We start from the raw sequence: 23460 nt of genomic DNA on the forward strand, positions 1-23460 counted from the left end.
GTAGACAAATCAAAGGCTGCTGCACCTGATGAAACCCAGGAACCTTCAGGGGCTCTTCAAACTCAATAAACAGGTTATAAGAATTATGATTAATCACAATAACATACATTTAAAACAAAACACACTCAGTTAAATAATGGCTTATAATAATTGCAATAGACTGTACATGATTGTAATGTGTCATTCTAATTCAAAGTTTACAGTGTGCTTTACAACAACAAGTCAGAGAACGTAGCACAACAATATCTTTCTGGTTATTGGACTTTAGAGGAAGGTGTTTGATAAAAACTGCCTATAGCATTATTTTTGCAAGCATTCTAAAATAAAATAAAATGTTTGCACAGTGCTGTATAGGTATATCAGGAAAACACTCTGCCTAGATTCAACTTTACTACCACTTCTTGTAGCAGAGGAAGTTTTTCTTTTCTGAGCATTTCCTGGTCTCCACATCAGCTGTCCCATACATGGTTACCACTCCACAGTGCTGATCCTCGAGGGGGCAGGAGGGGAGGTGATAGTACCTCAGGGGCTGCCTATTTACCCACATCCATTGACCAGCCAAGAAATGCAGCCCCACCCACACCTGGGGAGAAGAAACAACTAGATGTCTTCACAGGTCCACTCCCACAGTTCCCATATGCAGTATCTCACACCCAATGAGGTTTGAGCAGGTTTGAGTCCCAATCAGCACAGATCATGCAATGCCGACAACATACAAAGCCTACATACAACCTTTTAAGAGTAGGAGTAGAGGGAGTAGGTTAAATATAGAGAAACATCTTGGTAACAGTAACTGGTGACTAACCCACCTCGTCAGTGGTCGCCTCCCGGAGCTTGTAGCGGACCTCGTCTCCAGGCTGCACACTCAATATGTCATGTCCAAAGCCTAAGAAATTATTATAATAGTATCTATAGAAATTATGATAATATCTGTAGTAATAAACGTCGTCGAACATGTTTCTGCAGTGCTCCAGTGCCTCCTCCCAGGTCTTGTTCTCCTTCACTAGGATCATGTTGTCATCGAAGCAAACATATGGAAGCTTGGTGGAGCATTTTCGAGCAGTAATCTCTCGGCCTCCAACAGTGATGGAGACACAATCGCTGTTTTCTGATAGATCAGGAGACAAGTTTCCAGAGTACGATGACCCAGTTGACCACTCCCATTCACCTCCTGCAGACAGATGGTTGGATGTTTAGTGAGCTGATTCTGGCTTGATTTGAGTTTTTCAACTTGTATTCTTGTATGTCATTAAAACTGGCACAGATGAAGAGGAATCTATATTCTCATGCTTTATCCCTCCTCAGTCATTAAATGGTCCACCTGTTATCAGGGGTGAAAATAGATTGAAGTTTTTACTGGCACTACTACCCCAACCTTCATCGCTTCTTATTGTTCACCAGCTGTTCTCAGCTTCATGCATCCCTGAACACGAGCATTCCATTTGTTAACACATGTAGGATGTAGACATTAGAAACATTTGGCACTATGTATAGCAACGGAGGCAGAGGCTCAGTGCGTAGTGCTTCCGCTTGGGAACTGGAGGGTCGCCGGTTCGAGCCCCTGCCGAGGTGCCCCTGAGCAAGGCACCAAACCCTCAATTCCTCCCCCCTCTGCGAAGGGTGTTAATATAATGTAAGTCGCTTTGGATAAAAGCGTCTGCCAAATGATCGTAATGTAATGTAATGTTTAAATGCCACACAATAATTTGTGATTTTTGACAAAGCTTTCAAAATGTTTTATATTCTCAATCAATAAAGCAAAACACTTCAAACATTTTCTACAGAGGCCTTAAGTAAGTTTATCCTCTTGCAAGACAAATTTCAAGTTGCATGTGATAAACATTGTGAATTGCATGTGACCTGACAAATAAAGTATCTTAAATCTTAAATCTTAAATCTTCTGAGTAATGGAGAACCATGTCACTTGTTGAGTTGGCTGCTCTTTTTCATTTGCTGCATATCTTGTTTCCAGTTTGCTCCAATGCTCAACTATGAAACAAGGCATGTAAAACAATCACAAATATGCTGGAAATGCCAACACAGCCAACCACAGAAATCGGTTTTGGAGGAATGATTTATTGTTTATCCTTGCCCAGCGCAAATTACACCCATCAAGTGTGTGGTTTGGACATAAAAAATAAAAAAGTACAGGATTGGTAAATCATTTGCAGCTCTATAATTTTTATATTGACATTTTTTCATTGCCTAATATTAAGTCTTCAGTCCTCAAGTCTCTTTTTCTGAGATCTGTTGTCCACATAATATATACACATGCAGCTATACTTCATACAAACAATAACAGGTTAAAGGTAAATGTCCTCGGTGTGTCAGTCATTACCCTCTTTGTGCAGTCCTATCCAGGCTGGAAAGGTTACGAACTCATGAGAACCAGACGGCTCGAAAACCTCTTCGCAGTATGCAGGGTATTCATCCCATCTCTTTAGCTCTGGCACCACATAGTATGTTATGTGATTAGGATGCTTCCTCCCGCATTGGAAGAAGTGTGAACTATCACAACTGGCGCCGTGAAAGCTTTCAATAGAAACATGAACAACAATATTATAAATAGGAAGGTGATGCAGCATCAAACTTGACATTTTGGAAGAACACATTATAAGTCACAATACAAAACTACAAAGATACACGTGGGAAAAAAATAATACCTCCAAAGCAAATGTTCATGGTGCTGAGGTATGTTGTGGAGTTTTCGTGTCAGAAACAGCCTTACTTTATTTATTTTCAAGCTCAAACAAATATTATTATTTATTTCACAGCCTCATAAATGCTCACAATGTTGATTTCTTAAGTCTTAAGGCCTGCATAGTCTTACTGCATGTCTATATTGTAAGTTCATACTGATTGGTGGTCTTCTATTCCTTTATTTTCTTTCATAGACCTGTTGTTGCTCTATATAGCTCATTGCTGCCACCAACAGAATTTCTTCCACCACATGTGAGTAGTAAGTCTAGAAATATATAGTATTACAGCCTTTTAAGTAGAGTTTGAGATTCATTACCTTTTCATTTATTTGGCTTCTATTTCAGAGAAGAAACTCTTATGATCCCGTGTTTTGGTGTCTTTTTTCATCTTCATTTTTATTTTGTAGTATTGTTTTCCTGTTGTTTCTGTAGATGTACTGCCTGCACTTGTGTTTCCTGTCTTCCTGTGTTCTAGATTGTTCTGTGTAATTGTCCTCACCTGTTCCTTTATGTTACCTGTCTTGTGAGTATTTAATCTGCGCCTTTCCCTCACCTGGAATTAGGCAGTGCAGGAGCACTGTAATTCAAGCTCGGTTGAAGAGCTAAAGAAAACTCTTCTTTTATAAGCTTCAACTCCTCAAGACCACAAGCAACAACAAAACACAGCTAGGGTACTTGGGAAATTAAGTAAACAGAATGTATCCAAATACAGCACTGAAAACATCTGCATCAATACTGGCACAGTCACTGTGAATTATAAGTGTAAACAAATGTCCAGTGTTCTATAATCAAGTGTTTGAGTTTAGTTTCTTTGGTGTTGCTCTCTTAGTAGTTCAGGTTTATTATTCAGTTTATTTTGTACCAGTTATGTTTTTGCCTGTATTCCTAACTTTCTAGCATTGTCTGTTTCTGAGTGTTCTACTATCAAAACAGCTTTTCTGTACATCTTTTGGTTCTCCCTGTCTCCTCCTTGCACTCGGATCTAGCTCTGTGTTCTTTTACTCCATGCTACATCCTCACATAAACTATATTATATGGTTGTATTTCTCCACACACAGAAAATTGTAACAATATACAGTTAAATAAATGATTACTTCACATAGTATTTTGGAAAATGTTCAGCTCAGGTGTTTCAGTTTATTTTGAGATGTTCTTACCCTAACCCTAACCCTTTTTCTCAATATTCAAAAATAAACACTATTTATATATCTAAACAAATAATAATAATAATAATAATAATAATAATGATAATGATAATGATAATGATAATAATAATAATAATAATAATAATAATAATAATAATAATAATAATAACAACAACAACAACAACAACAACAATAATCACCTGTATATGGGTAGTTCCAACAGACCACATGTGTCTGTGGTGTTCGGCTCACCAGGTGCCCAGAAACTGGTGAATAGGGTCCCATTTTGCCATTTCCACTCTGAGTTTACATCTGATCTGGACAGGGGCATCCAAATAAAATACGAATGCACAGGAATAAAACGGCTCGTGTAGATGTAGGCCAGTTCACTGTTGTGTGATCTGTTGGAAAAGACAGCGCAAACCTCTGTCAAAGCCAAACATGTCAATCCAACTACTTGCCAAAATACTCAAACTATGAATTTTTGTATATTTGACTTAAAATCTGACTCCTTTACACCTTGAAAATCTATCTGCACTAACTTGAATTACATTTCTATCAATATTATTTGGACTCCACAGCTATTGAAGATACAGTAAAAGTGTTTGTTCTTTACTGAATCAGCACAACCTTAGCTAGATGGTATACTGTTGGCAGCAGCACCCAGCTATGGCTAAATGCAGTATGTCTGAATGGTTGCGTATGGGCTAAAAATAAATTTTATAAAATGTTCTAAAACTATTATCCAAATCCATCTCAAATTCTACAAATTTTGTTTCTTTTCAATTTCAATGATTTTGTCTCCTTGCCTGCATTTTGTGAAGTAGCAGTGCACCAGTGGAGTATTTATAGACTCTTAAGTGCTTGGATATATTAACTAATTTATATATTTCAAAAAGATCAGAAAGGGATTGATAAAAACAACAAAATCATTACATTCATGAATGAATTAAAAGATGGACTTCCAAAATAAAGACTTCCAAGCAGTCTCAAAATGTACCATTTGTTATTACCTACTTATTGTGTTTCAATAGCAAATAACATGCAATTAATTGTATTCACTTTGTGTCCCAATCCCTGAGAGCAAGTTAGAATACCAGAAAAAGCTGTAGCTTAGTGAAGTATAGTTAAGCTTTAATTTGTATTTTACCAAAACTAACTTTGATAATGTGGCTAATAAGTGAACTTCACTCACTTGCAGAGTGCTCTGGCATCCTCCCAGGTTTGATGATCTGGAAACTGTTCGTAACGTCTATCAATCACAGACGACCATTGAGCAGACACAGCACTGCAAAGGAACAGAGGGACCAGAAAGTGTGCTGGGAGGCTGCTCCCCATCTTCATTAACACAGTTCTGCTGTGGTAGAGACAGAGAGCATCACATTTGAATGTATTGAATTGAGAGGAATTCAAATACATGTTTAAAGAGGTTTTCTTCCTAATGAGAATCATTTCATGTGTTTGCAACATACTGTTTATCTTATCTCAGCTTGGCCTGCATATTTAACAGAGCAGAGCCGTGTTGAGATAGCAGGTCTATGTTGGCGCAGAGTTAATAGCTTTTTCAGCATTAGTTCAGGGTCAGGTTGTGGTTCCTGTGAATTGTGAATTTCCCCGTTGTGGGACGAATAAAGGATTATCTTATGAATTCAGCCCTGCCACTTCTGTGGAGTTGCTAGTTAAAAATCCACAGCCTATAAAATGTAAATCTCAGTCAGTGATTGTGAAATATTAAAACAAATATTTCATCTGTGTCATATGAAATGAGCCCAGGGAAGATAATTGTATGTGAAGTTCATAACAGATGAAAAGATACAGATTCTGCTTATACATCTGTTTGGTTTCAAATCCAAATTGGCCGAAAGTGCGTGGCAGTCAGCACTCCTTGCTATTTTTTGGTCTTCAAGTAGTTGCAAAGTTTTGAGGTATGTTTTGGTCATTATCCTGTGGCAGTATGAATCCCTTCACAAAGAGCCAAACCAGCACCCATCATCTTCTATGTTTTACTCTTTTTTTTTTAAATCCTAGAACCTTTTATTTCCAGGTTTATATTTTTAAAAAATCCCAGATTTTAAATGGATGTCACTGTTGAGAGGATGGTGCTGAGAGTACTGGAATAGGACACCATCAAACTGGAGCTTCAGAGTTTACAAGATTAATCCTCCTTGTTGCCTTCTCCCATTTGAACACAAGACATTTAAGAAATCAAATTTTACCATTGCCATTTTAAGTGTTGTTACCTGTCCTGTTGCTTTGTCCTCAGTATCTGCTTACACGCTGAGCTGAGCTAAGTGAGAATGAATCATGTCCCAACATTGAACTCATCCTCCAACACTTTTATAAACTTCAACTCATTTGACTCTGGAATACTAATTTAACAGGTATGGCAGTAATTTGACTGGCAGACACTTTTGTGTCAACCATCAGCTCAGCAATTTGACTACTGGCAAAAAGGATAATTTATCTACACCCACAGAAGAATGTACTTTCCCAGAGATACATCAGCAACAAGCATGCGGGCCTGTTTGCCTCTCCTTAGTACTGGCATAGATTTGGAATTGACCAATATCAAAAGGCTATGAGTCTTTAGTTATTTTTGTCCTTTTTGTCATTAACATGGTTGAATGATATTGACCTGCTTCCTATTTTGATGTTTCTACAAGGACACGTTAACACACTATTGCTGCAAGATTCAAACCAGAAACTTGTGCTTTTGGGGTCATTCAAATGGTTCATTCCCCAAACTAATTTCCCTCTGTTTACTCAACTCAGCATTTTACGTGACAGACTAACCCGATGCACCACAAACAAGGAAAACTTTATTTTTTCAGGCCATTTCATGACTATATCACATTTAGTACATGTAGATACAGACTGTACTTAACTTTCTGTTTCAGTAATTAGTAAATCAAAACTCTTCTTATGGATCTTCAGATATTTACAAGAATGGCAAAAGAAAAGTTGAAAAAGTGTACTAAATAAAAATATATCAAAGAAACATATTGTGCAAGCCCAGATTCATTGTTTGATGTTTCTACTGCACTTGGACCTCAGATCACAGAGCAAACAATGTCTGAACCATATCTGGAAAAAAAGAGACATCAGTCATTAGTTAAAAAATCTTTTTCTTATAATCCATCCTTTGATCATGTTAAATCTGCAGTGTGCTATGGTGCGCTATGTCCTGTCATGTCCAAATTAGGAAGTGTAACGTGCAGACAAGTTAATGTAGCGACACACCCCGACATGTTTCAGCCCAATGCTGATTTATGGAGAGAGATAGAGATATATATATATAAATCTATCTATCTATCTATCTATCTATCTCTATCTCTATCTCTATATATATATCTATATATATATATCTATATATATATATATATATATATATATATATATATATAGATATATATATATATATATATGCTTACCCTTAAACTCTAAACTGTATTTATTTTTTGTGTATATTTTTATTGAAGCATTGACATTACAGTTATGGGACATTTTTGAGATATTTTTTATACAGAAAGAGGGGGGAAAGGAGAGAGAGAGAAAGGGAGAGAAGGTTGTATAATCATTGTTATTGTTTAACCTTTTTCGAAGAGAGGCAGAGAGCCAGAGGGAAAGAGAGAAAGGAGGCTGTATTTCTAGAACCAAAAAGAAAGCTGATAAAACAGATTGGATAATCGAGTCAGGCTTTGATCCCATCATGTTGAGGTGTCACTAACCAGGGTGGGACATGCTCCTCTTCAGCATTCTGAATGACTCTCCCGACAACATGTGAATCTCATCCCTCAGTCGCCGCCGGCCGTCCAGTGTCAAGTGCCACAAACACGACTTCCTCTTGCCGTCCCTGCACAGCTGGTGGGGGGTCTTTCGAAAGCTGTTGCTGAAGCACAAGTTATGTCGGATGGTGTTTTTCCAGCCATCTGGAGCCGTCTGGAAGAAGGGGAAGTGCTCTCTGGGAAAATGCCACGAGGGAAGATCTGTGAGACTTTCAGTTGCAATCACAAGAACCTCAAACCAACACTTTTTTCTCGGTGATAATGACCTGGTGAAGTTGTAAATCTGCTGGACGTTGAGGCTCCCAGTATGGCTGCTGCTGAGCGCCATGGCGATGAGGATGCAGTAATTTACTGGCGGCCGTGGCCAGCCTCCCATCTTCATGACCTTACAGTTCTGGGACTAAGCAGAAACTAGGAATTATTCAAATGCTTTTCAACATTGTAATGTTATGGGTTCATTTCACTTTCAAAGCTGAAAGTCTTTCTTCTGGTCTTCAAAAAAGGTTGAATGTCATATCATTGACTACAGGTAAATCTAAGTAACCACAGAGAGGAAATGTTACATCCTAATATGATACCAAAATGATCAAAGGACATTCAGTCTAATTATTTAAGAACTTTAAGGGGTCTTTGAGGGATTTTCTGGATGTGACCAGTCATAAACGGCTGAAACGACTCACAAACATTGACTGTACATGCAAACCCTGATGTCCTGTATGTAAATGAGGGCAAGTTTAAGTGTGGTGATTATTTCCAAGAATATCAGTCTTGGTGCAAGGAGAACCTTAACTTTTGGAAGGAAAGGCCATCTAGTGAGTGAGCGAACATGGCGGTTTGGGATGGACCATCTGTTAAATGACAGTGAATCAATATGGCAGCATTGTAAATGCTCTGTACATCATTAAAGAGGAACCTTCCCTGGGCCAACCTCAGCATCCTCACCCTGGGTTTGGGGGTCCTTCCCTTGCGTCCACTCTTGGCTGGTCGACATGCATGTAAATCACTGTAACCTTCTTCATCTTTGATCTAAAAGGGGGTTACATACACACACACTCACGCCGCTGTCTGAATGACTTAATTGATTTTCCTTTTACACTGAAGGGATACTGGAGTCTTCACCAGCCACTCTGAGTTGCGTGATGGTTGAGTCTCTGCAGGCTCCTGGTGAGGCATGTGGACGTCCTCAGCAGGTACACATATCATCTGCTGATCTGCTGTGTTTTCTGCATACTGGATGGGACAGGCAAGGTTTGGATCCACTATCAGCCACAGGTTTGGCTGCACAAATGAGTCTGATGAACAGAAAAGTCATAGCCACACATTCAAAGTGCTGCAATATCCTCTTAAGAAAAGAAGAGTCTTACAAAAGAGCAACACAGACATTTGTTCTGTCTATAAGTGAGTCAAATGTCTGATTTTCTTGACATAAATTAAAAAAGAAATGATTTCCAATGCTTTGCAATGCAGAGCCATTGAATATTCTACAAACCAGAGACAAGGTTCCCTACTGAGGAGTGAAATCCCTACATTCAATTTACTGAAAAATTGATGAACATTTCCCCTCTATTCACCTGATGTCCGGTCGTGCCAAATGCACTCATCTTTTTTTCTTGAGATTCTCGCATAGTGCCACTGGACCAGGTACTGATCGTTCACCATGTCATCTGTCAGGGATGCACAAAAATAGCCATCAGCTTTATTCACCTCTCCAGTGACATTTGTTCCTGAGTGTGAAACTGTGAACAGAACTGAGTATGTTGCCACCACAGAACGTTTTACAGTGGTGGCAACTTACTGAGTCTTCATCATGAAGAACAGCCCCTTTCAGATTGATGAGCATTGATGCACGCACCACTTTAATGCTGTAGCTGCTCCGACTGGCACCAATTTTACTACTTTAGATTGATTAATGGAATGTGGAATGGAATATATTCTATGTATGTAAAGTATCTTTTGAAGGTAAAATGTTAATAATCATATCTACTGTGGTTGCACAGATATACTTCCCAATAAAAGGCTGTGAAGCATATGTATTAAGGTAACAATCTGTTATGTCTTGTTGACTTCAGTTGTTTTTAATATACACTACTTACAAAAAGTTAGGGATATTCGGCTTTCGGGTGAAATTTCAGGATGAACCTAAAATGCACTTTCAATATAATAATATAATAGACTTTTCAATGCACATGTCCAACTGTTTAATGTTTCAATACTTTTTTTGCACAACTTGCTGTTCTCTAACAAGGAGCTTAACGGTAAAATTCACAACAGGGGTTTGATCCATGAATTGACCATGAATGTCCTGGTTCAATCAGAATTGGTATTAAACAGTCCTCCTCGTCATGCTGTTCACATTTTGACATCATGAGACCAAGACGACACGTAACAACTGATCAACAGTACCTTTGCCATTGCGAGGCTTCAAACAGGATGTTCTCAGACTGAATGCTCCCTGGTCCATGCCAGACGATGACGCCTGTGCCTGGTGATGTGGTCAGGTACCCTTGCAGTTTGTCTAGTACAGAGACCACACTGATGTTAACGGTTTCGAATGGTCTGACACTTGGGTGCCTCTCACCACCCTTAAATGTGCCTGGAGTTGAGTGGCATTCATCATCCGGTTCCGCAGGAACACACAATGAAGCGGTCATCAGTGTGGGATGTGGCCAAAGGACGTCCACTTCTATGCCTTTCTGTGACTCTTCCAGTCTCTCCGTTGCAACCTGCTGATGACACTCTGTGACACTCTAAGCTCAGTGGCCACTTCCGTCTGAGAACATTCTGTTTGAAGCCTCGCAATGGCGAGGTACTGTTGATCAGTTGTTACGTGTCGTCTTGGTCTCATGATGATGTCAAAATGTAAACAGCATGATGAGGAGGACTGTTTAAATACCATTTCTGATTGAACCAGGACATTTATTGGTCGATTCATGGATCAAACCCCTGTTGTGAATTTTACCGTTAAGCTCCTTGTTAGAGAACAGCAAGTTGTGCAAAAAAAGTACTGAAACATTAAACAGTTGGACATGTGCATTGAAAAGTCAAAAGGTTCATCCTGAAATTTCACCCGAAAACCGAATATCCCTTACTTTTTGAGTAGTGTGTATATATATATCTTATATCTTATCTAATATATATATATATCTTATCTAATATATCTCTATATCTGCTGAATATGTGCAGACTACGAAACTCATTGCACAACACAACTTGTCCATATAAAATACTTCAATCTTGATTCAGAAAGCTGTGCCAGTACCTACAACTGTGGAACCTGAGTAAATGTACTTAACGACTTTCCTCCTCTGAAGTTCTGATTGTAGCTTGGATGACCTTGACTCAATCAAAAGCCTCTATAGCTGATTTGTGTGACACCTGAAATGAATGAGTCTGTTTGGAAATAAATGGAAGTGAATGACTGGACTGAGCTATGTCAGAATTAAGATAAAATGTCAATCGAGATCCAGAACTTAAATCACATGGTAATTGTCTAAACCCTGAAGAGGAAGCCTGTGTCTCACCTTCTTGGTAGAACTGATCTGTTGTTGTTGTTAGCTTCATCTCATTGTACATGTCCCAGTCAGTCAGGCCTGTGGATCCATGCAGGCCAAAGATACCTCCTCTAGTCTGAAGCTGTAAGGTCATGGCTCAGCGGGTTGACAGGTCTGATCCAGATTTCCAGAGGAATCTTACTGACAAAGAGGAGCAGGTTGCAGACCTGCAGGCTGGATATGCTGCAGCTGCCACAGCACTGATTGGACTCCATGGAACCCAAGTGATTAACATAGAATTACAAAACATAGATTCTTCTTTTATCATACCCCATTGCTGGGGTTCTGGGTTTCACTGACACTTCTATAACACACTTTTGAAACACAAGCACATAAATCTCTCGCTGTAATATGTATTTCTTTACAATGTATTTAAGTTGGGACAATTCAAAAAAACAACATTCAAACTTGACTCCAGCTTATTCCAGAAGCATCATATGCAAGTATTAGGTTTACGACTCCCACCACATACCACATACGGACTATACCGCAGCAGAACAGCGGAATTAATGTAAATGTGAAATCTGTGGCTATATGCAGTATTTGCACATCCTAATTCTTTCCTTTCATCTTACTGACATTTGTTGATGAATCTCTTAACATACCGCAAACAATCATGGGAAGCGTAGCATTTCATACAGACCAGCATTGAGACGTGAGATCAGCATCTGTACCACAGCAGACTGAGGTGCACTTTCCTTTATTTGTTACATTTACAACACACATTTCACAACAAACGGATCGAAACAATAACACATTATTTTCTCTTTCTTTTTTTTTACAGCGTGAGAATGAACAAATCAATAAACATCTTTAAATATCTATCTATATATACTGCATATATCATTAAGTTTAAACATTTTAATTTGCTTACATACATTTTGCTTTAATCCAGTAAAACTCATTTACAGAGACTTCAGAGTTCACACAGACAAAGAGTGGAAAGTCACGTTAAACTGTTGTATTTTCATATCGAACAACAGTCTGATTCAACAACCTGTCTGGTGAGGTCTGTGTGTTTCACTTAGATTTTAAGGAACCCCACACTCATTTACTGGTGGAATACCAGAAACTGTAAAAGCAAAAATAAATCAAGCTGAATGATGCCAAGTCGAGGAATGTTTACGTCTTTGCTTGAAAGATCAGAAACCGAGTCTACACGCTTTAAACACTTCAGAATTATAATGAGGACCTTAAGTAGGAGCACTTTTTATTTACACACTGATTTGTCCTATCTAAATACAGGAGATTCACTCCTGGACAACACGATTTGCAAATGACTTAAGGTGATGCGTGATGTGGAGGGAGTGCCAGACAGGTCACAGTGTCCAAACGGGTAAGACAAACAGGGCCAAATGTTTGAAAGTCAAATGATCACCATAGCAACAAACGTGCAACAACCACCTCTACAAGACTAAATTCATGTTCACTGTTGTTCATCTGTTCACTCAGTATTAACCTTGATTATGTGTTTTTGATCCACACGTTAACAGTAAAGAATATGAAACAACATTACAAGAAGCATCTCAGCTGGAAGGAGGACCAATTAACACCTATGAGCGAAGAACTGAGGGAAAGTAGCATCACCCTGTCATGATCTTTAACACAGAGATGAGACTGAGACACTGTACAGGATGGGAATGAGTGAAATGACAAGGGGAGGAGGAAAGAGGAGGGAGGAAGAAGAGGCTCAAAAGATGGGTATGTAGTTGTCAATCTTTGCCCGGTGGCGCTGGGCGATGCACTCGGCAATCCAGACGATGTTCCTGCACTCCTGCTCCTTCAGCTTGACGTAGGCATAGAAAACACTGAAGTGGAACTGGTTGAGGAAGGCCAGCTTGTTCAGCTTCACCTGCATGAGGAGAGAGAAGAGGAGGAAGATGGGTGAGAGGCAGTGAGCAAGCCAATAAATTAGCATATTACATGTTTCAGTAGGAAACTATTGATAATGTCTGTGTGTGTCACCTCGTGTTCAAAGAAGCGATCCTCCAGTGTTTTGTCTCCTGGGTTGCTGCCAGCTCCCTCAAACAGCAACTTGTACTCCTGAGGATGATGTGAACCAACATTAGTTCATTACAACGTGACAAACTGCCGACTGTTAGAATAAACTGAGATGGTGTCCAGATGACTCACAGGGTAGAAGTCAGCCACAGCCTTGACCTGCTCGTAGTCATCTGCTCTGGCCAGCTGGGCGAGGCCTTCTGGGTAAAGCTTGCCACAGTGTGGGAAGAGCTTCGCACGGTCCTCCTTAGACAGCTCAGTGCCAAACGAGTTGATAGTGATGATGAAGGCTCTCCTGTCTGCCTCAAACTGTAACAGAGAGCAGGGAAACGTCCCTGAATGAGACAACATGATCCAAAGCCACACACATGCAGCATATTTACATCGACACCAGCTGGATATTATCGTTATTGGCTGATAGCAACTTGTGAAGTACATTTTCTTGATGGGTCCGAGGTTTAATTAAGCCCTTGTCTACCAGGTATGCCACACATTACTCGTTATACGACTCATTAGACTTCACCGTTTCCAATTTCATAATCTTCACTGTGCTGTACTTCACTGAGGGATCCATGTAGTTCCTCCTTCAAGCAGTTCAGGGAACAGTAGCTTGAGACATTTGGTCTCTTAAAGACACTCACCTCCAGAATGGGGCACATGGTGTCAGCGGTGGTTCCTCCCAGGTTGGAGCAAAATTTATAAAAAGCCTCCAGGTAAGCCTGAGGACAAAAACATTTTTTTATTTAAAGACAAACACAGACCATATAAAATAGAAACATTTTGAATTAAGCTAAATCTTTCTACGTCATTGTAAAGACTTTATTTCACTAATCCTATTTGCAGTTCTATTCAAACACCCCGGAATTGCACAAATGTATATTATATGATGATTATTTTGAGATGTTCAGGATTTCTGTTGATCTTATGGCTTTGGTGTTACCTTGTAAAGCGTGTTACGAATTATTTCAATGTTCATCTCATCCAAGTCCTGTTCAGATATGCAGTCCTGGAAGAATGCAGCTGAAAACAAAGGAGAGGAAGTCAAACCGACAGCAACTATGATTTTTCTCCAGCTTTGGTGCCAGAATAAGACACTACTATTATGTTTTTACAGTGCAACCTGCACGTGAGCTCAGGGTTCAAAGGGCGGCACGTATGTAAATATGTACCGAGGGGCGTGTCCACCAAGATGGCGTTGTAGAGCTCAGCTGGAGTCTGAGCGATGTTGACTGCCTCCATCTGCTCAAAGCTGCCCAGTGGGTGGCACTTAGGCACCAGCTCAGAGATGGCCCGCTGGTGCAGGGTGCCTGTGATCAGCAGGATGACGTTGTCGATCATATAGCTGTACCTGAGGTCATCATGGGGGGAGACAATAAGGAGAAGGAACATTCTCTTCACATTTGAGTAGTTGAGACTGAGACACAAGGGTTCCTCAGGGGTCCATTCAAAGACCTCCAGACCTTGTGGTTGCATGCTAGATATTGCATTAAAAAATCTATCACCTAGTTCTGACATAAATGACCCGAAAATCCTTTAATGTACACGTTGGTTTAGCGCTTACGTGATGAAGTCCATGAAGCTGGCCAGTGGCTCATACGACTGGTTCCTCATGTGGCGAAACTCCACCACCATCTTCTCCTTCAGCTTGTCGTCAATGACAGACACGGTGAGAGGAGACGCTTCATTAGCCAGGAAGCTGCCATAGTCTGTGCTCTGCAGGTGGAGCTTCAGGTCTGCAGAGGATGAAAATGAGTCAAGAGGCATTCAAACTCAGACAAATCTGCCTTTAGAATATGAATTGTAGGATTAGAGCAGAATATTTTTTCCTCTTAACAATATTATGGAGAATAAAGTGTGTCACTGGAATAATTGAGGTAGTTACTTAGTGTTACTAAGTGTTAAACTTAGTTTTCTAATGCGACTTTAATGTAGCTCAAGTGCGTTTTGTTTTGCTGCATACTTTTCACATTTAGGTGTCTATGGATTGGAACTTTCTGGTTCGATTAGGAAGCCTAGAGAGCCGGTCGTTGTTGTTGTTGAGCAAGGCACTGAACCACTATCTGCTCCTGATGTGGCGGCCGGCTCCTTGTGTGGTCAAATGCAGTCCATTTACCATTTACATGCTCAGCAGTGATCGTGACACTCGTAAAGCTCTTTACAGACTTAATTCGTATTGACACGATTCACTTCTCGCTTCTGCATAAACGCAAACAGGAAGTAACCCCTGCAATAAAATAGGAGTGATGACAAATATTTAACTCAGAAACATCCCGCCGTAAGCAGCTGTCCAGTCTCACTTCCTCCGAAAAAATTCCATTATTTGTCAGTGAATAAGACACTGCTTTAGGCCATAGCACTACGTAACCATTTCAGCTAGCTGTAGGGCTAACAGTCAAATGGTAAGAAAATGTCTCCGGTTGTGTTTGAGGCGCGCACAGTAAAGTGCTATAGCAAATTATTTATTTATAGTGTGGTTTAAAGTGTGAAACAACACAAGCGAGATTGTAATTATGTTGAAACCCAACGATATCGTTGCAATGACAGCGGCTGGTATTAGCCTTGGCCGCTAGCTCTAAGCCGTCAGCTGCCCTCGTTTTCTACTCACCTTCGAGAGTTTCGCACTGGACGAGATTCAAATAGTCTGCTTGAGACAGAATCCCGGCTTTAAAGCCTCTGACCAACCCCTCCAGGTAGCCATTATCGACGTTAAAATAGAGCTCGGAGAAAGGCATCCTGAACGGTCCGTGTGTGCCGCAGGAGAAGCGTCCGGGTTAGCGTTAACATCAGCTGACTGCACCATGTGACCGTCACCTGCTGTCATCAGAGATGTGCTTATTGCTGCGTTACTGTCTTACAGCTATTACGGCATTATGGGATGGCAAAATGAATTTTGTCAAATAGGTTTCAATAACTTCCAATATGACGTCAGGAGGTTGCAGTATGTTTCAATCAGCGGTTAGTCTCTTCATTCTTATGGGTGAATCACTATGTCTGGGATTGAATTTGCACCATAACCACACAATTTACTTGTGACATGTAATGATAAAAACTACTAAGATGATAAGACTACTGACTCTTAACTTATTTGAATACATTTTGTTCCTTCAGATAGGTAGAGGGGATGCTTTCAACATAATGTAGTCCAATGGAACAGCGAAGTATAAAATACTGCTGAATTAAAACCTGGGGTAGAAGTCAATACAACAACTAAAACATATTTTCAACAAAAACAGCGCACAAATTAATGAAACACTTGATTTAAACATCAGGACAAGAATGCATTAAAAGCTACAGATTGTCTTTAAGTTAAAAAAAATTCACATCAGGATAGCAGCAGCACTGCCCTGCCTATACGTTAGGTGTCGGTATGCACAATACGTTTGCTGCGGACCACAATCACATTAAAAAAAGAAGAAGCAGGTGCTACAAGCTTTTCGTTCCGATGTGAGACTGGCCATTTTCCCTGTGTTCCGGATTTACGGGGAGCAAACATGGCGGCAGAGGGAGATGTGGATTTGGACCTGGAAGCTGAGGAAAACTGCACCGGGAAACCGGCAGAGAAGCCTCGAAAACATGACAGCGGAGCCGCCGATCTGGAAAGAGTCACAGACTACGCAGAGGAGAAGGAAATATCCAGCTCTGATTTAGAAACGGTAATGCTAACGTTAGCTAAGTAACATGCGGCCACTCCTGGCATCACTGGCGTCACCGATAAACGAGTGACCGTGGTAACTAGTGACTTCGGCCCAAATGAGACGCTTTTCTTAGCCAATAAGATAAGAACAGTGACGTGTTTTTGAAAGAGACACCAATTCGGATCAGCTTATTAAATGGAAAGAAACGGCAACATTTCATCCAGTTGTACATCCAAATTTGTTTTTTTTCTGCTGTCACATTCAGCAGGTATTCACTAGTTAGCATGGTCACTATGTAAACTGTCACACATGTCATTCGTCCCTGTACCGTCAGTGCTAACTGTAGCTTGAAGTACTGTTTCTTTATTAAATAGCAATAATTTCCAGTTGGTAAACCCGATGAGTTGGTCACGAAAAAAACCCTCCGATGACTTTTAACATTGAATACTCAGACTTTACTTTAATAAACGTAGAAAAAGACTAATTCCATTGTTAATTCTGTTAAAAAGTTGTTAAAACTAAATATTGGACTTTTAACAAATAGTAATAATTGATAAATAATAAATATAAAGACATATATATACACAATAATGAAATTAGTGGCGTTAAAGTTGTACCAATGCCAAAGAGATTTGTTAACATTCAGTAAATACATCAGGGTTCCGTTTTGTGCCAACAGAAAGAAAATAATTTAGGAATTAAGTCATAGTTTTGGGTTGATTCCTAAATATGCCGTATATCACCACTGTTACTCCAGGTTCCCAGTATTTACACGCATTCTTGGTTTCTTGTCGTGATGATGATACGAAATTTTTAATTCCCCAATAAACCACACAGCTGATTGGAGCAGGCAGATGAGTTAAGAAGTACACTTTGATCTAGAATATGGATGCTACATAGTTAGTGTCACAAAATACATATGCTGTGTGTGTGTGTGTGTGTGCGCGTGTGTGTGCGCAATGAATTAGAATATTGTGGAAAAGTTAATTTATTTCAGTAATTCAATTGAAAAACTGAAACCCTCCATATTTTATAGATTTATTACACACAAAGTGAAATATTTCAAGCCTTTATTGGTTTTAATTTTGATGATTATGGCTTAAAGCTCATGAAAACCCCAAGTTCAATATCTCAGAAAATGGAAATATTGTGACTGGCATTGACCTAATTTAATTTAATCGACTGACATTGACTCAATCAGCTCATGAACTCAAATCACCTGCTGAGGTTTCCTGAACCTTTTAATAGTCTCTGTCTGGTTCAGTTGGCGACACAACATGGGGAAGACAACCATATTCTAATTTATTGAGCTGCACCTGCACAGTATGACCATGTTTTTGTTGTGTTCCAGGCCATGTCCGTGATTGGAGACAGGAGATCACGAGAACAGAAAGCCAAACAGGAGAGGTAGGAGGAGCTTTACTCACACACGCACGCACACACAGGATGTGTATCAGCAGCATGTGTTCCTCTTCCTTCAGCTATTAGCTAAATTAATAACCTCAACACATCTAAAATGTGACTGAATTTGTCATTTATCGCTGAGGAACACCGTTTGGTCTTGTAGGCCTCAACATAATTATTATGAAATAGTATTCATAATTTGAATTGTAAATTAAGGAAATGTGGAGGCCAAAATATGAAATGGATCTGTTAGTTTGAAGTAGAGAACCATCTGGCACTTTATCCTCATATGAATCTGGCGGAATTAGTTTATTGTTGTGCTTGCAGAGAAAAGGAGTTGGCTAAAGTCACCATCAAGAAGGAAGATGTGGAGCTGATGGTAAGTGTTTTGTAGAATTATCTTGGGATTTTTTTGTCTATTACAACTCTGGTATGTGCTGTTCACCTGTGGCTGTCATCTGAAGGCTGACTGGAATAAACAAAGTGTAAAATAAAAAGAGTGAAGTGAAAGTTATTTTGCAGTGACGTTGTGTTGGGATGCATTTGTTTCCGCTGCAGATGTCAGAGATGGAGATTTCGCGGGCGGTGGCCGAGCGTAGTCTGAGAGAACACATGGGGAACGTGGTGGAGGCTCTGGTGGCTCTGACCAACTGAACTCTCAGCTTTGACACTGGACTGCATTTTCACACCACAGCTGTCACTCCACTGTTCTGCCAGCTTTACCCCAAATCCTTACTCTTTTGGGTTTTTTTTTTAAATAAAGTTGACATTTGGCTTGCCTTTATTTGAATGTTTATTAATTCACCCAGAAACTTGAACTAACTCTGTGACAGAAGGTTTAAAGGGCTTAAACATCACCTTAAACATAAAGATCTGACCCATTCTTGAAATGATGCTGGATTATACCAACATGGTGGCGCCTTATTCCTGAACAGCGACTGTGTTAAGTCACATACTTGAATGTTTATAAACCTAGATTAGCTCAGGTTTTGGATGGATTGTTACAAACTCTTGGGCTTCATTAAAATGGCACCAACAGACCACATCTAAGCCCCATTTAACACGGACACACACGGTGACAGACACCCTGCCTGCATGTATCGACTTTGTAAATCATATTAGAGACGGGGAATCACCAAGCAATAAGTAAGAATAATTCTCTCATTCTGGATCACAAAATACCGTATAGTGGCTGAACGCTCACTGTGACACAACTTTGTGAGTTCCACACTATTGACAAAAACAAAAGGCCTGGAAAGTCAGAAAAAGGCTGTCAAACACTTGAGAGAAATGGATTTATACTAAGTCGCCTATAAACTTGGACAAAATATAAAAGTTTAACAGCATTTCTGAACAATTGAGATTTGAAAAGCAGTTTCTGTTCTCCGGCAAAAATAGAACAAATGACGCCACATCGACAGAATCCTAGAGGAAAAAGTGGAATTCAAGTCTTCTGAATGATCTCTGCCCCTCCTGGTGAGAGGACACTTCTCTCTCTCTCCCCCGCAACAGAAGGTCCAGTTCACACATGGGACGCAGCAGATCCTGCGTCTATCCCATCAGTCTCTTAATAAAATCGTAGCATCTTAAGTCTTCTTCCTCTTCAGCGTGGGTCGGTCGAACACGTCCCTCACGCCCGCCGCCTTCTGCTTGAAGAACTTGCTGTTCTGTGCGCTCTCCTGGGCCCAGGCCGAGTCGAACGACGTGGTGTCCTGGTCCACCAGGTGAGTGTACTTGGTTCTCCCAGAGCGCCCAAAGTTTTTGACCTTAGTGCAGAAAAAAACCACAAGAGAACAAATCAGACCTGAACCTGATCATCCAATAGCAGCTAGCCTGTTCTAAAAGGCCTTACATTACATTACGGTCATTTAGCAGACGCTTTTATCCAAAGCGACTTACAATAAGTGTGTTCAACAAAGGTAGATAAAAGAACTTCAGGTCACAAGAAATCGTAAGCGCATTTCCTTCCTAAACCAACAGCTAAGAGCATAACTAGAGCTAGAGTAGAAGTGCAATAAGTTAGGTACTATGATGAATGAGAAAAAACAAAAAACAAAGCCTTGACTGATAAGTTCTGAGCATGACAAGTCTGGACCACAGCTAATTATAACCACATCTACAAGCTTTCTTCTATCCCGCTTGGCTGGGGACACGCGCGTTCACAGTCACATCACAGGCTGCAGCTTTGAGAAATGGTTCCATAGTTTAGATTTACACGTTTTGCTGGAGTGACAACATGAGTGAGTAAGTCAATTAACTACAGCTAATCAATGGGTCACAATAACAACAACAGTCAGAATCGCAGCACAGCGAAACACAGGAAACACAGCTGACCTGCATGACTTTAGGCAGGATGGTTTTGTTGAAGTGATCCTCCAGAGTCGGTGCGCTGAAGTCTCTTCTGTACACGTCCTCCTCCTCGTCCTACCACACACACGAAAAAAAGGTTAAACACACACGCCACACACCCGGGCGGGAACCGTGTCCACTCCTTTGCGATTGGCTGGCCCGAGGGGTCCTTCCTGTGTGTGTGCATGTCTCACCATGAAGAAGGCTCCCCTGTGGTAGTACTTCTGCAGGAACTTGTATTTGCCCTTGCTGGCTTTGTTGGTGACGAACTTTCCGTTGTTGCGGAGCTCCGCCCGCCGTTCCTCCTCCGTCAGGCTGTGGAATCGGTCAATCTCAGCCTTCTCCTTCTCCATGCTGCAAGGAAACGCCCCACAGCTTCAGCAACAGCAACACTGTGCTACCTCATGTGTGACTCACTACATGTCATCATATCACTACAGGGTCCGATAGCAGTTTAATATTGGCCAAGTGTAATTCAGATTTCAGTATAAATTACACCTGAGCTGCAACTAAAAACATTATTTAACCTGTTCATTTTTTAGATGAATCATTTACTCTAAACAATAACCAACATAATAACAAAAGCATCTGCTAAGATACATAGTTGAACTTTATAAGTGACTTCATTGATACATTATGAGTATTACAGCTCATATCCAAATGTAAATGTCACCACTTTTTGCCATGTCCATATTCTATCAGTGCTATATTAAGTATTTAGTAGTACTGTTTGATACTATAGAAGTGCAGTTGACAGTGTGTGTGTACTCACAGCTCTCGGGCCTCCCGGTCCCTCTTGATGCGCTTCAGCTCGCGCACCTTCCAGCCTTCGTACTCCTCCTCCTCGTTCTCTCCGTCCGTGTCCAGAGCATCCAGAGCGGCCAGCGTGCGGCGGTTCTCCTCAAACTCCTTCTTGGCTTCCTCCTCCACGATCTTGAGGGTATAGCGGCGCCGCTCCTCCGCTGTACGCTTGGCCTCAGCCTCCAGCTCTCTCTGCCGCAGCTCCTCGGCTTCGCGCTCCGCCACTGTCACTCTGTCCTTCCTGTGGGACAGACAAGGAGAAGGGAGGACTGAGGTGAGAAATGCTCTTTCTGTGGTGTAAGTTTGTGTCAGTGGCTGTGTTGCTCTGTCATCTATTCAGGTTCGGGTGCAAACAAATACAAATCTACGGCTGATGGACTTTCATTATTGCTGTCTGCGGTTTAACCAAAAAGCCTTTTGTTTCCGTTGGAGCTTCTGGAAATCTCAGCCTTCTTACTTGCGGATGAAGACGGGTTTGAGTCGCGGCTCTGCTTCATCCTCGCTGTCCGTGTACTCCTCGTACTCAGACTCGGACTCCGATTCCTCTCCCGACTTCCCCTCCTCCTCTACCTCCATGACCTCCATCTCCTCGTTCTTTCGTTCTACCGCTCTGAGGCGCATCATCGACCTTCGCCTCTCAATTTCCTGCACAGAACCAAACAAACTTGTCAACAACGGAAGTGCCTGCGATAAAAAATACTCCGACCATAGTGACCGTATAAGTCACCTCATCATCCACTTCTTCCTCTTCCTCCTCTTCCTCCTCGCTGCTCTCCTCCTCTCGCTCTGGGTGCCACGTGCCTTCGTCTGAGTCCTCACTGCTCTCTGCTATCAGCTCAGGCTCTGCAATCTGCCTGTGTCTCGCGAGCCTGAGGACAGAATGTCAAATAATCACATCCAGACCCCAAATACCTCATGTCAAACCTCCCACGGACGGACCGTTACCTTTCCTCCACGTCCTCGGAGACACGGTTGAGTAGACGTTTGAGGCGAGGGTCAGAGACCTCCTCTTCCTCCTGCTCTATCTCCGGCTCCGTGTCCTTCCCCTTCTTCACAAACTGGAAGTCCTCTTCTTCCTCATCTGATGACTCCATGGGTGCGTAGTCTGGACGCTTACCCGACACGTACCTCTTCACCTTCACCTTCTCCATGGAGATCTCGCCTGGAATACACAAAGTGAGGTGTTTAAGTCAAAAAGACGACATAATGATGATGAAGTGAGCGAAGGGATCTGAATGTTTTTCAAACACGTTATCTTTGGATGATTTACAAATTAAGTATCTATGGATTGTGGGAAATGCTGAATGTGTATGATTTATAAATTAATTTAGATTCAAAGCGGCACTTAACCATTCAAGATAATTACATATAAGTAATTAAAGGCAGGCAGCATTAGGGATCATGACTGAGCGCGTGCAGTTTATTAAAGGAGTGTTGTATTTGGCTATTGTTTACTTTAAATACATCGTGTTATTATAATTCTTCTATATGTCTGTTGCGCGTGTTGTTTTGTCTTATATATTTAATAAATGCGGAGTTAGTGGCTGTTTGCATGATCGATTATAAATAAAGACTAAATCCTGTATTTTATATGAAGCGTATCTTCATATTAGCATTAGCTGTTAGCATGATTCTAGCTAGACTGATACTCCGGCTCACCTTTCTCATTCCGGATCGGCACGGCTCCGGCCGTGGACTGGATCGGGGGAAGCTTCATGTTGAGGGCTTCGCGACTAGACATGACTGCCCGCTCAACAATAACAACACAACAGAAACACTTATTTGGATTGTACGTCGACAAGAAAAATGCGCTCGGCGTTTCCTCAGTTAAGCGGAAGGTTTGAGAAGCGGACAGGAAGTTGATTTCTTCCGACAGACGTTTCCGCCCAACCAGGGAACGACAGGTTAAAACATTTCCAGCCTTCAATTAAACCTCAACATGAAATATGTTTCCTCGATCGTAGAAATTTTGCGACAGCTGGCGATAATCACTTTTATGTGTGCTTATATGTGTGGGAATCCTGTAGTAGAAATGGTTTGTCAAAAAACATTTTAGGTTATTTAGGTGTATGACTGCCCTCCGGCGGCTG

General features: G+C 40.9%; 4 protein-coding genes across 4 annotated transcripts; 1 reads left to right on the top strand and 3 right to left on the bottom strand.

The window, feature by feature from the left end:
- Window positions 1-6899: 6899 nt before the first annotated feature.
- On the bottom strand, window positions 6900-11274 carry LOC142995986 (forkhead box protein N5-like). Its single transcript, XM_076146852.1, is given in 6 exon segments — window positions 6900-6928; window positions 7573-7805; window positions 7896-8023; window positions 8572-8921; window positions 9201-9293; window positions 11151-11274. Coding segments are annotated over 6 exon segments (957 nt in total).
- Window positions 11275-11828: 554 nt separating this feature from the next.
- LOC142996053 (V-type proton ATPase subunit d 1) lies at window positions 11829-16013 on the bottom strand. The gene is made up of 8 exons (XM_076146934.1): window positions 15787-16013; window positions 14743-14914; window positions 14351-14529; window positions 14122-14201; window positions 13823-13900; window positions 13314-13490; window positions 13146-13223; window positions 11829-13032 (listed from the first exon to the last, which is right to left on the bottom strand). The coding sequence occupies exons 1-8, from the start codon at window positions 15911-15913 to the stop codon at window positions 12871-12873; spliced, it is 1053 nt and encodes a 350-aa protein (XP_076003049.1). The 5' UTR covers window positions 15914-16013; the 3' UTR covers window positions 11829-12870.
- A 608-nt stretch (window positions 16014-16621) lies between these two features.
- On the top strand, window positions 16622-19004 carry hypk (huntingtin interacting protein K). The gene is made up of 4 exons (XM_076146936.1): window positions 16622-16834; window positions 18168-18223; window positions 18548-18599; window positions 18779-19004. The coding sequence occupies exons 1-4, from the start codon at window positions 16673-16675 to the stop codon at window positions 18872-18874; spliced, it is 366 nt and encodes a 121-aa protein (XP_076003051.1). The 5' UTR covers window positions 16622-16672; the 3' UTR covers window positions 18875-19004.
- Window positions 19001-23215, bottom strand: mfap1 (microfibril associated protein 1). The gene is made up of 8 exons (XM_076146933.1): window positions 23030-23215; window positions 22316-22532; window positions 22098-22239; window positions 21828-22015; window positions 21342-21611; window positions 20764-20923; window positions 20555-20644; window positions 19001-19986 (listed from the first exon to the last, which is right to left on the bottom strand). Exons 1-8 carry the CDS (start codon window positions 23109-23111, stop codon window positions 19807-19809), a joined length of 1329 nt encoding a protein of 442 aa, XP_076003048.1. The 5' UTR covers window positions 23112-23215; the 3' UTR covers window positions 19001-19806.
- Window positions 23216-23460: the final 245 nt, after the last annotated feature.

The sequence above is a fragment of the Genypterus blacodes genome, unplaced genomic scaffold (genome assembly GCF_046128005.1).
Source record: "Genypterus blacodes isolate CSIRO-AG114 ecotype Tasmania unplaced genomic scaffold, CSIRO-AGI_Gbla_v1 ptg000036l_1, whole genome shotgun sequence".
In the NCBI taxonomy this organism is placed as follows: domain Eukaryota; kingdom Metazoa; phylum Chordata; class Actinopteri; order Ophidiiformes; family Ophidiidae; genus Genypterus; species Genypterus blacodes.